General features: G+C 43.9%; 1 protein-coding gene across 1 annotated transcript; it reads left to right on the top strand.

The window, feature by feature from the left end:
- The first annotated feature begins 4,115 nt into the window (after positions 1 to 4,115).
- On the top strand, positions 4,116 to 4,858 carry PFN3 (profilin 3). The gene has a single exon (XM_039532299.1). It carries the CDS (start codon positions 4,360 to 4,362, stop codon positions 4,771 to 4,773), a length of 414 nt encoding a protein of 137 aa, XP_039388233.1. The 5' UTR covers positions 4,116 to 4,359; the 3' UTR covers positions 4,774 to 4,858.
- Positions 4,859 to 17,031: the final 12,173 nt, after the last annotated feature.

The following is a 17,031-nucleotide window of genomic DNA, read 5'->3' as shown; positions in this document are numbered from 1 at the left end:
GGGGCCGGGCCGGAGCCCCCCAGCCGCCCGGCTCGTGTCCCCGCCCAGCCCCGCTTCCCGGGCCCTGGAAACAGCCCCTCGCCCGGGCACGTCGGTTCCTAGCGCTGCGTCCGCGGCTCCTGGTCTGAAAGCTGGAAATCGCCGCCCCCGTCCCAGACACCCCGAGGGCTACGGGGGGATGCGGAGCGCGGCCCTAATTCCCACTGCAACGTGGAGACGGGCCTGCGGCGACTCCCTCATCAGGGGAAGGAACCTGGGTCTCCCTGACAATGGTGTAAAGCCGCGAACCACACCAGGGAAGTCAGCGGATCTCTAGGGCGGTGGGAGCCTGGGAGATGAGACTGAACGCATGTCTACGCTAGAGACTTAAGTAATCACTGCAGTGGCTGATATCCACACAACCCTCCTCCCGTTGGGGGTGCGTGCGCTCACCAGGCGGCTTCCACAGACTAAAGAGGGGCAGTGTGGGGGACTGAGAGGTCAGCTCCCCCCTGGGAGCCCACGTGCCCCCTCCCCCCAGGCTCGTGGCTCCCCACTCCAGGGCAGGAACAGGAGGGCAGCCTATCTGGCTTCTTGGCTACCTGAGTTGGGAGCCTCCAGACAGCTGCCAGGTTGGAAGCAAGGAGACAGAGTTTCTTGTCAATTTCATGGCTCGGGCATAGAGCTGTGAAGTAGACAAGGCAGCCAACTGTAGGGGTAACTAAAACAGTGTGTACACAGACATTGTCGCCCTAACTACACTGACAGAAGCCCTACTTCTCTCATGGAGGTGGAGTTAGGTCAGTGTAGCAGGGCACTTACATGGGCAGGACAAGGCTCTAGTGTGTACACTGACATAATTAGGTGGACATAAGCTGCCTTAGGAGGACCTAATTGTGTAGCGCAAACCAGGCCTCACAGCCTGCTGGTAGAGCTATGCAGAGGTTCTCCCAGCTACCATATGTCCACTGAGTTTTAGCTGGGATATCTAACATTGAACTCTCTGTTGATACTTTGTTCCCTTAGCCAGGAAAAAAAAAAAAGCTACACTTGAAAGCGCAGTTCGGTTCTGGTATAGTTATGTATTTGCAACATGACTGATCATAGTCAACCCACACCAGTTACTGTAAAATACTTCTTCTATTGTGTAACAATCTTCGCTGAGAGACCAATACCACTTGATAGTTGACTTCTCTATAAAGTTTCCCTGAGACATTAATTTCTCACTTCAAAATTGGAAATTTGTCATGTCCAACCAACATCATACTGAGCTTACATATAGAAACAAAGGCAAAACCTAAGCTAAACTTAATTTCCCTAATACTAATTTCTCCCTACTGTTACTCACACCTTCTTGTCAACTGTCTGTAATGGGCCACTCTCTTACCACTATAAAAGTTATTTTTCCTCCCTTGGTATCCTACTGTTAATTGAGTTATCTCATTAGATTGACCTCACACTTGGTAAAGCAACCCCCATCCTTTCATGTATTTATACCTGCTCCTGTATTTTTCACTCCATGCATCTGATGAAGTGGGTTCTAGCCCACAAAAGCTTATGCCCAAATAAATGTGTTAGTCTCTAAGGTGCCACAAGGACTTCTCATTGTTTTAGTCCTTCTTTGGGTACTCCACAGCCCATGTAACTCATGACTTGGTCCTATGCCCGTCTCCAAAAGCAGGACCAGAAGGAGAGACAACAGGTCGCTGTCAGACTGCAACTCCAAACTTTTCAGTATTGATACACAAATCAGTTATGGGCACAAATCAGCTATTTCCAGGGCAGATTAAGGTTAACTGGCTCATGATTCCACTGAAATGCTGGGATCCCCAGAGCCACTTCTTCCCAACTCTCCTCCTCTATCACTTTCCCAACCACATTCTCTCTCCTTGCTGTATACTACATCTAGGCAGCAGCAAAGACAAATTCAAGAAACATGCTATTTTGCCTACCACTATCATGTGGCATTTTATCTGCTGCTACCATGTCCTCAGTAGTCAGGAAACTGTTGACCACCACTGGGTTCAGTTCCTCAAGGCAAGTTGTTCAGCATGTTGACTCAGTTATGTGATCGAGTTTCTTACACCCTCAACAGGGTATTAAAAAATGGGTGCCTGTTAGGCTCCTAAATCCTTTTTAGGTGCTTAAATCAATTGTCTGGTTTCCTAAAGTGCTGCACACCCAGCAGCTTTCATTGAAGTCCTAGCCTGAAACACATTCCCCACCAGGAATTCTTCCTGCCGCACATACATCCACATTTTTTTCCTACCTCACAGAGGAGTTCAACACTTGTACCATCTAAAAAATAAGAGAGAAAGAGGAAAGGTGCCATAACCGAAGATTGTATAGCCACCGCCAATGTTCTCAATAATCAGAAATTATATTTTATAGAAATAAAATGAGAATTATTTTTGCTTCCACCATAGCTTTACAAAGTTGATACTCTTTACATGTAGTTTTCATGGGTGATCCAATATACCATGGTGGATGGACAGGAGGTTAGAAGTGGTATGGATTAGGGAGGCACTGCTACAGAAGAGCTGAGAGTGCTCCCATGCAGGTTGGCACTGATGGTAGCATGCTGAGGGAGCCGAGAAAGCTGGGTTGATATAGATAGGGCACTTGCTGTGAAGGAGGTCACATAATCACCATAAGATGTTCATTTTACTGTTTCAGAGGCTAAGAGAAGTCTGTTCACATTAGCCAGAGATAACATCTGTATATTAAGAGATGGGCCTGAACTATTAAGTATGTGGATGTTTTGCTCAACCCATTACATACATAGAGGCTAGCTACACAGTTGAGATCCAGATCCAAAGTCCAGAAATTATCAGATATGGGGGGGGTTGGTTTATGCCAGTGGTTCCCAAGCTGGGGTTCGCAAAATGTGTCAGGGGGTTCTCAGAAAAAAATTCTGTAATGGTGGACAGAGCCATCCCTAGGGACCCCAGGTCCTGGGGCCAGCAGCCCAAGCCCTGTGACCATGACTTCCTGGTGGAACAAGTTTTAGCCTTTTTGTAGTCGTGCGTTACTTGCCTGGACTGCTCAAGACCCAAATGCTTGTGGGAGACAATATGTGAGTTGGCTTCTTAAATACCTTCATGCTGGTTCATGTCTGGTACTCCTTGATGAAACATGTAGGAGGCTTAATCAAAGTGATATGAGCTACAAAAGTAAAATGTTGGAAGAGTGTTGCCATTTTCATAATGTAATAAAATGAATAATGTAATGATAAATAATAATGTAATAAATAGTGTGTAATAAGCATGTCATAAAAAACCCAAATTATTTCCAAGATCACTGCTTCTATAATTTATGCTCAGGTAAGGGATAAAATCCCTGAAAATATTCATTTTTAGGAGTGGGTTCACGAGATTCGATATTTTCATGAAAGGGGTTTGCGAGTTGTTAAATTTTGGGAACCACTGGTTTAGGGCCATTTCTGCTTTAAATACCTCCTTCAGCCATGCCAAGTTAATACTGATGAGTTTTTGCCCAAAAACCAGCATCAGTTTCCCTGCACACCACACAACTGATGGGTGAGGCAGAGAATAGAGGATTCTTTAGCTGCAAAGTGTAAGTAAATATTGGCTACACATTCTGTTTCCTTCAACACTCCAGAGCAAGAGATGGTATCACTAGACTAGGACTTTGGAAGAGGGCAAGAAAGGCCTGGCAGGTGGTAGGATGGTTTTGCCTCCTAGAGGAATTCTCCACTTTCCACTTCAGAAGAAACATGGACTCTCTAGGGGCAGAATCTGATCCAATATTCACTTAAAGAATTTTAATTTTTAACACCTTAACACCTTTAACAACTACAGTACTGGGACTTCTGCATTTTCATCTTGTTTTGTCATGTCTATACATCTATCTGCATTTTCCTTTTCATTCTTCCACTGCCAAGCCCTGTGATACACAACATGGAGCAGTTTCCATGTTCTTTGGGGACGGTAATAAAAAACTGAAGTTTGTATGAATGACCCCTCCTGGCAGTAGGAAGTAGAAGGGTCAACATCTTGTACATTTCTTGGGAATAAAGGATACTTTTACTTTAAGAGAGATATGACATCATAATGGCCTACAGGTTGTGATGCCAGGTGCTTTTGACATCACAAAGAAACTCTTAGCAACTGTCTAAGCATACACATGACCATTTTGTGATGGGAATAGATCTCCCTTGACTGGCAAAGCAAGAGCAGTGTCTGCTGAACCCTCTTGATTCCTCAGCTTGAGCACTTCAGAGTCCTCAGCTCAAACAAACTCTCAATTCAAATCTCCAGAATTAGCTTGAAAGCACCCAGTCCTGAAGCTCAGAAGGCAAGCAAAGAGGTAACAAGTTGGCTGAGAGCATTTCAGAAGCATTCTGATAACCAAAGCAGGATGGGTGACTGGAAAAGCTACATCAACACCATCCTAAAGGATAAGAACATTGAAGATGTAGCTATCGTGGGGCACAGTGACAACAAATCAGTGTGGGCTTCCAAGCCAGGGGGCCTACTGGCTGCTATCTCACCTCAGGAAGTGGGGGTGATCACAGGCCATGACAGGAAGGGGTTCCTGCAGACTGGTATCACCATAGCTGGCAAGAAGTGCAGTGTGATCCGCGACTACTTGCTTGTGGAAAAAGATGCTGTGATGGACACCAGAACCAAGGAGGGTGACAGCAAGTCCATCTGTATTGGCAAGACCCCCAGAGCCCTGATCTTCCTCATGGGCAAAAACGGAGTCCATGGAGGAGCCCTCAACAAGAAGGTGCATGAGATGATTGCAAGCATGAAAACCCAGAGTAGCTAGAGCAAAGGACATAGGTACTGTCCCCAGGGAAAATGACCTTATCCTTGCTTTAAAAGAAAGGAAACAAATTCCTGATTTCACGTAACTGTCTCTTTGTCTGTTTCCTTCAGATGGGATGGAGTGGGGTGGAGGAACTTGCTATTATACTAGCAACCTGCCTGCCCATCTCTTGAGGGAGTTTTGAACACGATTGTTACCCTTAACGTCCCCAGTCCCACCGGTCTGTCTCCAAGCCAACTTATGTGGTACCCTGACCATTTCCCACTCTCCCAGTTCTCTGTTAGCAATAGCTTTGAGAAAAGGGGGATTTGGTCTCTTTTACCGGCTAGTCCCTGACTGTTGCTCTTTGAGGTCATTACATCCGCTCCTTGCTTCTACAAACAGTCACAAAGACTAAGGAATAGCAGGGTTATTTTGGACAGTCCATTTCTATTTTGTTTTGGATAATGTTCCGTTAGGCAATTACTAACATGAACTATTCATTTTCTTTCATATTATGGCATTTTATTAGCCAAAGCTTTGTATCATTGTCCATTAGAGGGTTTATTAAAGGCAGAATGTAGCTAGTCCAATTAGTATTGGAACCCTGAAGGGTTGGGTGTCACAGGCTGCACCTCTGCTATGTGTGCTGTGTCCATGATAAAGCCACAGTCTGACCACAGGTATCACTAGAACTAGCCCAGCTAACTTGGGAGGCTAACTATTGATCATCCAGAGTTTGGCTATTACGGCAGCCTCATGCTGCCAAACCTATTGGCTGACCTGAATTCTGGGTGTAGAACCGCCCCCATTCATCTTTCACCTGCTCACTTCCATCACTGCACATTTTACAATAACTTTGGAAGGTAAGTGAGCTTTTTTTAACTGATTTTTTTGAAGCCACCCATACTTCTTGGTGAAGATGGGTCCGGTTTCTTCCCCATTCAACCCTTTCGTTTCCATGATAAGTACCCTCATACCTCTTTGCATCAGCTGGTGACTCCTTCACACTCCACTAGCACTGCCTCCACAAGAGAAAGCCATGTTGTTGTGAATGCTGCAGCACTTCCTCTTCCCTTGCAGGAGATGCTGCATATAGGGGTGGTTCTAGCCAGGACAGTGCAAAAAGAGCAGGGCTTTGGAGCGGAGCACAGAGCTGGAGCACAGAGCAGCTCTGGAGCAGTGGAGCTGCAGGTTTTTGCCTGGAGCTAGAATGGAGCCGGAGCACAAGAGAAGAACACTTTCTCCTTCTTCACAACACAGCAGCCAGCAAGAAGCAGAACTGGATGGCATTGGGCTGGGAGAATAAAGAAGAGCAAAGGAGAAGCACCTCCTCCCCAGATTTATCCCCTTTGGACATTATGTCCCATGTTTTTTTTTCTTCTGAAGGCTGGTAGATATATGCTCTAGCCAGACTAGGTACTGCACTGCCAGGGCATTGAACCAGTGCATTGCATGGGAACCAAACTTCTGTTCTCACTATAATGGGCGACTGTTTGCTCTGCCCGAACACCTCAACACACAAAGACACCCCATGTGCTGTACCAGGAGATCTCAATACATTACACCAGGGATCGTCAACCTTTGGCATGTGGTCCATCAGGGAAATCTGCTGGTGGGCTGGGAGGGTTTGTTTACCTGCAGTATCCGCAGGTTCAGCCGATCGCAGTTCCCACTGGCTGTGGTTTGCCATTCCAGGCCAATGGGGGAAGTGGCGTGGACCTGGAGCCACGATCGGCTGAACCTGCGGATGCTGCAGGTAAACAAACCATCCCGGTCTGCCAGCGGATTTCCCTGACGGGCCGTGTGCCAAAGGTTGCCAATCCCTGCATTACACAATACCAAAGCACAACATTATGGCACTCTGTCCTCTATGCCAGGAAAGCTCAACTCTCTACACTAGCAAGTCTGTCAAGGGATCCCATTACGCAATGGCACCCCACCTTCGCACCACATTCATTGTCTGATCACTCAGCTTTCCAGTCCCATTGGGCTACAAGGAAATTGCTTTTGAAGAAAGCACGAGGCCCCCATAGAAATAAGGTCTGAGCCAGCATTGTGGCAAAAATTAGGCCATCTCCTAAATACATCTGAAGTACAAAAAAAATCTTCTGTGCTCCTTGATAAATATGAATTTTCTAATTGTATATGGCACTAATATTAAGCCCATATGAAGATTAGTAGCTGTAACATGCTGCTGAGAACTTCCAGAACTGTGAACACTCTGCCTCAGCAAAAGCGAGCTTTTCTGGAGATTAGCCTGTGCATCAGCTCCCCTGCCACACCAGCCTGTCTCCCTCACCAGAAAACTCCTCAAGGATCTCCCAGCCCAGCCCTTGCCTAGCAGATAACAGTCAGTGAGCTCCAGTCCCCAAGCTCCTTTCTCTGCTATGCACAGCCCCTACCACTGTACAAAGTTTGCTGCTCTTTTAAAGAGTCGCTACATTACAGCTTTTTAATTGGAGTTAACACACCCTTCCCATCAAACACAGCACTGCACTGATCTGCCTTTGTTGATTCCTTGGAGGCTCCTGTCTCCTCTAGAGGCCCAACTCCATCTTGATTAAAGTGTTCGCTGGTGTGTTCCAATGTGTTACTTCCTGCTGCAATTTTACAGTGTAAATGTTCTCCTCCTGCAGCCTCCAATACAAATAGCCCATTGAATTTGGCCACACCTGGTTTGTTTGTTGGCCTCTTTCCTTTGTGTTGAGGAAAGATGTTTATCAGCTTCCCCTGACAAGCCTGGTTCAAACACCTTTTAGGCACAGATTTCAAAGCATAATATTCCTGAGTATCCATAATTCCACACAGTATTGTCACACACATTTAACAATGATATTGTTGACCAGTGTGGTGTTAGTTTTCAAATGATACTTCACCAGGCATATTGTGTACGAATCTGACAGCCTTATTTGCAGTAGCGTGCAGGGTGTGAACACAGGGGTCCCTAAGCCACAGGAGCATGCAGTCACATGAAAAACAGTATCAAGGAAACCAAACTTCTAACACATTAGCTTGGGTGCACCTTAGCAAAAGGAAGGAACCCTCCATTAAAACTACAACACAGGCGCAGTCAGCAAGCGCTTCCCCCAAAAGGATAATACTTATACCCAGCAATTAAAACAAATTAACATAAGCCCCAGACAGTATATATGATATATACACACAGGAAGACACAGGCCCTGCCCTACATTGCTGAGAGCCTAAAATGATGTTACAAGCCACTGCTTATTAAGTGTCTGCAGATCATGCATTTTTATCCTGGCCAAAAAGCTTCACAGAGAACACAGTTCTTTGTGGCTAAAATTCCCACTTGCTTCCACAAGCTCAACAAAACAATGACTCAACATTCTGTTGTGTGTTAAGTCTTCTTCACTGAGCAAATCACAAAATACAGTCTGTGCTCTCCAACACGTACAGGCTGAAAGACACAGCAGACAGGACTGGAGTTAGGAGAGAAAAATTTCGAGAGTTTGTTTGCTCACTTCTTGTGGGCATCACCAAAGGTAGGACTTGAATGTGGAGCGGTTTTGCTTTTAGAATTAGAAATTAGAAATACAATTAGAACAGGAGGAAAACAGCCCTGCACATTTTAACAGCGTTATGCATCCAGGCAGCAGCAGCTCCTTGGTTATACACTGCAGTGATAACGGCCAGTGATCTGAACCTAGGTAGGGCACACGTGACTGTATGTGCAGAATAAATTTAGAGAACAATCATTTCAAAGCCTAAACAGAACTGGAATCCACAGTTCCCCAAATCCTCAAGCCCTGAGGTAAAAGCTCTTTTGTTTAGCTCAGCCTAATAGAGTGTTTGTTACATTTAACCCTGACTTCCTCTGTAGCCTGGTCTGGTGAAACTACAGGAAAAATAACAAGAGCCAGGAAAACAGCAGCCCCTGCATGATCTCCTTCCTCCTGCTGCGATGTGAGAAATCCAGTATAGAGCTGAATTAGTATTTCGCATGTCTTGAGAGAGGCGATTTGCTCATACACGCAAGACCTCCTGAAAATACCGCTAGTAACTAACTTATCAGGCAGTTTTATTTTATTTTCAGACACACCCATGTAATCCAGGAGCCAAATACATTAATTCCCTCTGAGATGAAAAGATTTGCAACAACCTGTAGAAGAACAACGGTCTGATTTAGTTACAATACAAACAGAGCTGCAGGTTTTAACTGGATTCTAATTTAATTATAGGCAGAGCAGGCGGTGCCACCTGTAGTTAAGGTAACCTGACACTTTCCATTATAAGACCATGTTTTCAGTTGCTTATAATGTCAAACTTTAACAGTACAGTCTGAACATTTCCATATCAGGTGTTTGCCTCGGGCTGTACATTTTTAGAAACTTTCTGCTAAAATTGTTTAGTTCTTTCCGAGAATGGGCTGCACCAAGTACAAAAGCCAGAGCATCAGAGACTCAGGTGTGGGTCCTTAGCTGCCAGACTCCTCTGATTCTAAACACACTCACTGTGAGAGTTCATGGTTGTGAACCCTGGAAAAACTCTTGATGAAAAATATTTTTGGGTTCATAAGTGTTCTGGAGTGATCTGTCTTACGCATATTCCTTTGATGGCCATAATTATCCAACATCACAAACTACTGCCCAGTCCACAGAGGTGTGGCCCAGTGGTTAGTGGACAAGCCTGGGAATAAGGGTTTCCTGAGTTTTGAGTCTGTCTTTCCGTAACAATACACAGTTCCTTCAGTTCTGCAAAACACAGGAGAGGAGGGAAGACAATGCCACAAATTCATTCACCTTCTATACCTTTCAGTCAGGGAATCACATGGCTTTCAGGATGAATCGGCCCAGAGGAGATCAAAATTCTCTCTCTCTCACACACACACACACACACTATTTTCTAAATTTCCTCTAAACAGAACAAACAATAGATTCAAAATATCCATTTAAAGGGAGGCGAGGTGGATAAAAGCATCACGGCTTCCATTTATAATCTTCAAAGAAACCAATACGTTCAGTGAGTCATGCACTGGAACTGAACTCAATGTAATGAACATGGGGGGAATCTCTGGTGAATAATTGGCAATGATAGAATTAAAAATAGGGTCATTAATAATGAATGCCTTCTAGCAGAGAACACTTCTGCAAAGCAGCAAGATAATGGGTCTCATTCACAAGGCACTTCCTTTTGGGGAACCACTTATGCAGATTTGTAGATTTTCAGTAGGCCTTCATTTATTGTAATAAAAGTCAGCTAAATCGATATGTGGCATCATCCATTATCCAGCAGTGTAGCAAGGTTCTAGCACCACTGAAAAGCATCTTTTTACACTGACAGCAGTAAATCCTGGACTCTGAATTTACCATCATCAAGCAAATACAACCTTGATTATTTTAAGCAAATAGCCAATCATTGACACAGTGACTTGTTCCCCATCTTCTATTAGTTCAATTGAAAATTCCTTCAATTTTCTGTAACCCCAATTACCCAAACATATTGAGTGGTACCCACAGAATTTGAATAATCACAGCGGAGCTGTGCATGCTCTGGGGAAGCTGATAAAGGCTGCAGTACAGGGATAAAAGACATCTCGCCAATGATTGTAAAGCCTGGTAAGATCCGCAGATGAAAGTGCAATGTGTTTTTTAAAAATTTAGAAAAATATAATACTCCTGCTGCCTTACAATTAAAAAAATCATGCAAAATGGCCATTGAGCTGTTGAGTTCAAACAGGTACACATCTGAAATGCAGAGAAACATCCCACTGCAGGGGCTTGACACAGAATCTGGATTAAAGATCACTCGTGACAAATTACACTCCCTACTCTCCCTGTTCAGGTAACAGCTCTAGTATTGTTCCTGTCAGAGAGCTAATCCTTGACATAAGGTGGTACCAGAGAACAATGAGCATTGCTAACTCGCACAGAACTTTGAATTCTGCCCAGCTGATGACACTAAAGGACAATTCTGCACTGGTCTCAATCCATGGACACAGCTTTCATGGAGATCCTTGCGTGTTGCTCACAAGGATCAAAGGCACAGCATGGTTCTATGTGCCGGTGTTTTCAGCCAGCTGGAGTCAGAGATCTTGCTATTTGGCTTCTTAATACATCAAATACACAAATGACACCTTTGGTTACCAGGGTGAGTAGTATTATGGCAGAGGTGAGCCCCTATGATTCAAGAAGCAGCCCTACCACCTCTCATAAGCCCAGACTAAATACCTCTCCCCAAAAAACACAGCCTCCTACCAATGCCAATTTGCATCTATTAGGTCTTTTAAAACCTCATTAAATATACAGACTCCTCTCTGGGCCTCTAGTGCTGCTTGAAGTAAAAAAAGTCTCCAAGGCAGGCCATGAAGATGTGACTTGTGAAGCTTATAGATGTTAGCACTAAGTTTGCCTGAGGGGCGGGAGGATAAAGGGTGAACAATGAATAGTGAGCAGGGGGCTAGAGAAATGAAAAACAGAAAAAGTTGAAGGGAGAAAAAATACCGTATTTTAAAGATAGCAGGACACAATCTCCCCCATTTGCACTGTGGTCTGGGCAGGCAGACAGAGGATCTCTAACGGGTTGCTCGTTTCTTAAGCGAATGCTGGACTGTGACTAGCAAAGCTCTGTAAGTGGCTTATAAAAGTATGTGTTACTGTGTGTCGAGGCCTTTTCTGAAGCATACCACTGCAAAGCATGCTGTGCAATGGAGCACTTCTCTGTAGTGGAGCAAGTTGTGCAGGTGAAACCAATAACAATCATGAGTGCTCTAACATTTCCTGTGAATCCGCGGAGAGTTATAATTGCCATTAAACTGCTCTGTCCAGAACAGCAGTCCGCTGCATTATTCTGTTCAATGACACAGCGTTGGTAACGATCACTGAAGGCACTCGGAATAGGTAATTTAAAGGTGACCTACTAAAAAAGAAAAGGTGTGCTTTTGCCCATTTTTGCTTCTTTATTACATAAACGTTAAAAGGCTAAAAGTCCTGACCAGGACAGTAATAGTGATGATGAAATGCTAAGGGAAATTAGAGAGGCTATCAAAATTAAGAACCCAATAATAGTGGGGGATTTCAATTATCCCCATATTGACTGGGAACATTTCACTTCAGGACGAAATGCAGAGATAAAATTTCTCGATACTTTAAATGACTGCTTCATGGAGCAGCTGGTACGGGAACCCACAAGGGGAGAGGCGACTCTAGATTTAATCCTGAGTGGAGCGCAGGAGCTGGTCCAAGAGGTAGCTATAGCAGGACCGCTTGGAAATAGTGACCATAATACAATAGCATTCAACATCCCTGTGGTGGGAAGAACATCTCAACTGCCCAACACTGTGGCCTTTAATTTCAAAAGGGGGAACTATACAAAAATGAGGGGGTTAGTTAGACAAAAGTTAAAAGGTATAGTGACTAAAGTGAAATCCCTGCAAGTTGCGTGGGCCCTTTTTAAAGACACCATAATAGAGGCCCAACTTCAATGTATACCCCAAATTGAGAAAAACAGTAAAAGAACTAAAAAAGAGCCACCGTGGCTTAACAACCATGTAAAAGAAGCAGTGAGAGATAAAAAGACTTCCTTTAAAAAGTGGAAGTCAAATCCTAGTGAGGCAAATAGAAAGGAGCACAAACACTGCCCAACTTAAGTGCAAGAGTGTAATAAGAAAAGCCAAAGAGGAGTTTGAAGAACAGCTAGCCAAAAACTCCAAAGGTAATAACAAAATGTTTTTTAAGTACATCAGAAGCAGGAAGCCTGCTAAACAACCAGTGGGGCCCCTTGATGATGAAAATACAAAAGGAGCACTTAAAGATGATAAAGTCATTATGAGAAACTAAATGGATTCTTTGCTTCACTCTTCACGGCTGAGGATGTTAGGGAGATTCCCAAACCTGAGCTGGCTTTTGTAGGTGACAAATCTGAGGAACTGTCACAGATTGAAGTATCACTAGAGGAGGTTTTGGAATTAATTGACAAACTCAACATTAACAAGTCACTGACCAGATGGCATTCACCCAAGAGTTCTGAAAGAACTCAAATGTGAAGTCGGAACTATTAACTAAGGTTTGTAACCTGTCCTTTAAATCGGCTTCGGTACCCAATGACTGGAAGTTAGCTAATGTAACGCCAATATTTAAAAAGGGCTCTAGGGGTGATCCTGGCAATTACAGACTGGTAAGTCTAACGTCGGTACCGGGCAAATTAGTTGAAACAATAGTAAAGAATAAAATTGTCAGACACATAGAAAAACATAAACTCTTGAGCAATAGTCAACATGGTTTCTGTAAAGGGAAATCGTGTCTTACTAATCTATTAGAGTTCTTTGAAGGGGTCAACAAACATGTGGACAAGGGGGATCCGATGGACATAGTGTACTTAGATTTCCAGAAAGCCTTTGACAAGGTCCCTCACCAAAGGCTCTTACGTAAATTAAGCTGTCATGGGATAAAAGGGAAGGTCCTTTCATGGATTGAGAACTGGTTAAAGGACAGGGAACAAAGGGTAGGAATTAATGGTAAATTCTCAGAATGGAGAGGGGTAACTAGTGGTGTTCCCCAAGGGTCAGTCCTAGGACCAATCCTATTCAATTTATTCATAAATGATCTGGAGAAAGGGGTAAATGGTGAGGTGGCAAAGTTTGCAGATGATACTAAACTACTCAAGATAGTTAAGACCAAAGCAGATTGTGAAGAACTTCAAAAAGATCTCACAAAACTAAGTGATTGGGCAACAAAATGGCAAATGAAATTTAATGTGGATAAATGTAAAGTAATGCACATTGGAAAAAATAACCCCAACTATACATACAACATGATGGGGGCTAATTTAGCTACAACGAGTCAGGAAAAAGATCTTGGAGTTATCGTGGATAGTTCTCTGAAGATGTCCACGCAGTGTGCAGAGGCGGTCAAAAAAGCAAACAGGATGTTAGGAATAATTAAAAAGGGGATAGAGAATAAGACTGAGACTATATTATTGCCCTTATATAAATCCATGGTACGCCCACATCTCGAATACTGTGTACAGATGTGGTCTCCTCACCTCAAAAAAGATATTCTAGCACTAGAAAAGGTTCAGAAAAGAGCAACTAAAATGATTAGGGGTTTAGAGAGGGTCCCATATGAGAAAAGATTAAAGAGGCTAGGACTCTTCAGCTTGGAAAAGAGAAGACTAAGTGGGGACATGATAGAGGTATATAAAATCATGAGTGATGTTGAGAAAGTGGATAAGGAAAAGTTATTTACTTATTCCCATAATACAAGAACTAGGGGTCACCAAATGAAATTAATAGGCAGCAGGTTTAAAACAAATAAAAGGAAGTTCTTCTTCACGCAGCGCACAGTCAACTTGTGGAACTCCTTACCTGAGGAGGTTGTGAAGGCTAGGAGTATAACAATGTTTAAAAGGGGACTGGATAAATTCATGGTGGCTAAGTCCATAAAAGGCTATTAGCCAGGATGGGTAAGAATGGTGTCCCTAGCCTCTGTTCATCAGAGGATGGAGATGGATGGCAGGAGAGAGATCACTTGATCATTGCCTGTTAGGTTCACTCCCTCAGGGGCACCTGGCATTGGCCACTGTCGGTAGACAGATACTGGGCTAGATGGACCTTTGGTCTGACCCGGTACAGCCTTTCTTATGTTCTTAAGTTTAAAAAAAAAAAGTCTCTTCAGGTCTTGTATACTCTGTTCCAGGCTAGCAGTTCTCAAACTGCGGTTGCAACCCCGTTTTAATGGGGTTGCCAGGTCTGGCCTTAGACTTGCTGGGGCCTGGGGCTGAAGCCCCACCACCCAGGGCCAAAGCCAAAGCCTGAGCCCCACTGCCCAGGCCTGAAGCCTTTGGGTTTCAGCTTTCGCCTCCCCACCCAGAGCGGAGGGGCTCAGGTGGGCTCAGGCTTCGGTCCCCACCTCCTGGGGTCGTGTAGTAATTTTTGTTGAAATTCTAGATTTCTAGAACTAGTGGGATGATGATATCGCAAGAAATCAAACCCCAAGAAATTGAGAGGGGAAGGAAATTAAATCACTGTTTAAAAAATTCTGAATCCTCTATAACCTATTTGCCCAGGCTGCAACATTGCCAACTCTTGCAATATTTGGTGTTTTTCTTAAAACCTCAGCTCCTGGGATCATGTTATTAGACAAAGAACCTCAGCTTTCATTTGGAGAGAAAAAGTTTCTAGACCTCATGGTTGCAGAGAAATACTTGAAATTGTGACCTGAGTGCACTTTAAAGGCTCAGATACCAGAAGGCAAATAACGTGATGCAACATTTATTAGATCTCATTATTTTTAAGCCAACCTCATTATTTTGGGGGCCTTCCTTATTTATAAATGCTTGAGGCTGGCCATACTGCCACAGTATTTACTGTAGTATAAATGTCTAAACAGAAACTCAAAAACTCCTGACAAACACTTGGAAGACAAGATCTCTTTGTGAACACTTCATTACCATTACCCCTTCAGTTGAAGGCTGAGACAATTCCCATTCTAGTTCTCTGGTCCTCTTTGGAGATCTTCTGCAAAAACTGGAAGACTTGCCATTCCTGATATTTTAAAGGTAAAAGTCCCCCAAATGTTTAAAAAGCCACCTTTCAGGCCTATATCATCATAAGAAAGCCAAAAACAGAGGCAGAATATTGACACACACACCCCCGCCGCCCCCTTTGTAGATCCCTTTCCAAAACTCAGCTGGTCCTTTTCCTATTTCCTTTTATCACAGTCACTTCTCCACAGTGCTGGCTCCAGCTTTGGATTCATTCAGGACTAGCAAACAAACACCTCTCTGCTGTCTTGTTTTCAGCTTCAGAAAAAAATTCAAATCTCAAGTTAGCTAGCAGTTATGTTTGTGAAGAATCACTCGTTTTTGAGGTTATTTGATGCAGAGAGTCTGCAAAGAGCCTGGGAAAATAGCTTTGAGAGATGTCAATTGCCCCATTTATTTGAGGGAGGTGTTAACTCAGACGCCAAAGAATGATAATGTAAATCCACTTTGTTTTCCAATTCATTCCTCTTGTGAGAAGGGAGGATCATAGATTGGTAAAATTTACTATGAGTCAAGTCTCATTTTGATTCCCCAAATGGATGGCCCTTGGGAATTATCACCATTCTCCATCCCCCAGTTAGAACGAGCCAAACAAAAAGAACCTAGAAGAGCACATGGGTAGAATTAAGCCATACCAAGGGGGAGCCAAGGTCAGGGAGTTCTGACATCACACAGAATCAAATTGTGAATACCTACACAATCTACTGTGAGGGGCTTCTCCTTTTGGTGATTCACAAGGGCGGAACTTGTTTTATGGGCAGAGCTTGGAGCTATCCACCATTGTTTTATTTCCAATTCAACTCTTGGATGTGTTCAACTCCTTGAGCTGTAGCATGCCCTCCAAAGTAAAACATCATGGAAGTTGGGTAAAGAATGTGAAAACATACAATATAGACATGGCAGTCACAATGGCATGCCTTCCAAAAACACACACCTCTCAGGTGGAGCAATGGGTGTGGGTACAAAACAGGCACAGGAGATGGAAGAGTAAGTGAAAAAGCAGCAGAGGTACCAAAACCAAATAGTCTCTGTGTGTCTGCTACATAAAGACAACTATCCTTTTCCACCATGGTCAACTTGGTCGGTTACATTGCCTTCTTCCTGAAAGGGTACAACACCACCTGTCCAGAGAGGCCATGCCTACGAGACAGTCTCATTTTAACAAACCATTCCATACCCCCAAACTTACTTTGCTCCTCCAGTAGGCCATCTCCAGTAAGCAACTGATTTGTCTAGGTTCACTGTATTTAGGTAACAGCATGAAAGGCCCCTACCAACATCTAGGCATTACCACAGACTGCTCTGGTGATCCTGTATGCATGTGGTGTCACTTCAGAGCCCCTCCGGACCTCACCACAGGATGGTTGGCACTGTTTTGTTCATGAAGTATGAACATGCTGCATCTCACTCAAACTCATGCTGCACCGAGGCCAGAAGTTTTACAATGCTGCCTTTTCAGATTATAAACACGTCAGGGCCTGATTAGCAGAGGTGCTCGGCATGCACAGCTGACTACAGTGGGAGTCATGTGCCCCTTTGCACTCCTGAAAATTAGGCTCCATGCCACTGAACCAATTTTTCCATGTGTTGGGGGTTTGCTGACTTGGCATTCTGTACCCTGCTTTTTCATTCTGTGCTATGCTAGCACCGGGAGCCCCAGGCCCTTAGGCTGACTTTACGTTGAAAGAAGGAAGGAGAGGTAAGCATTGGTTGAGAAATATAGATAAGTGACAGCAATTGGCAGCCTAAGCAAGAAATGAACTAGTTGATTTCAAG

The sequence above is a fragment of the Mauremys reevesii genome, linkage group 3, assembly GCF_016161935.1.
Source record: "Mauremys reevesii isolate NIE-2019 linkage group 3, ASM1616193v1, whole genome shotgun sequence".
NCBI lineage: Eukaryota > Metazoa > Chordata > Testudines > Geoemydidae > Mauremys > Mauremys reevesii.
The sequence above is the reverse complement of the archived record's forward strand: the minus strand, read 5'-3'. Positions and strand labels throughout refer to the sequence as shown.

Bases quoted from the DNA above. Each gene is read 5' to 3' on its own strand.
- PFN3 (XM_039532299.1), top strand. From the start codon at position 4,360: ATGGGTGACTGGAAAAGCTACATCAACACCATCCTAAAGGATAAGAAC.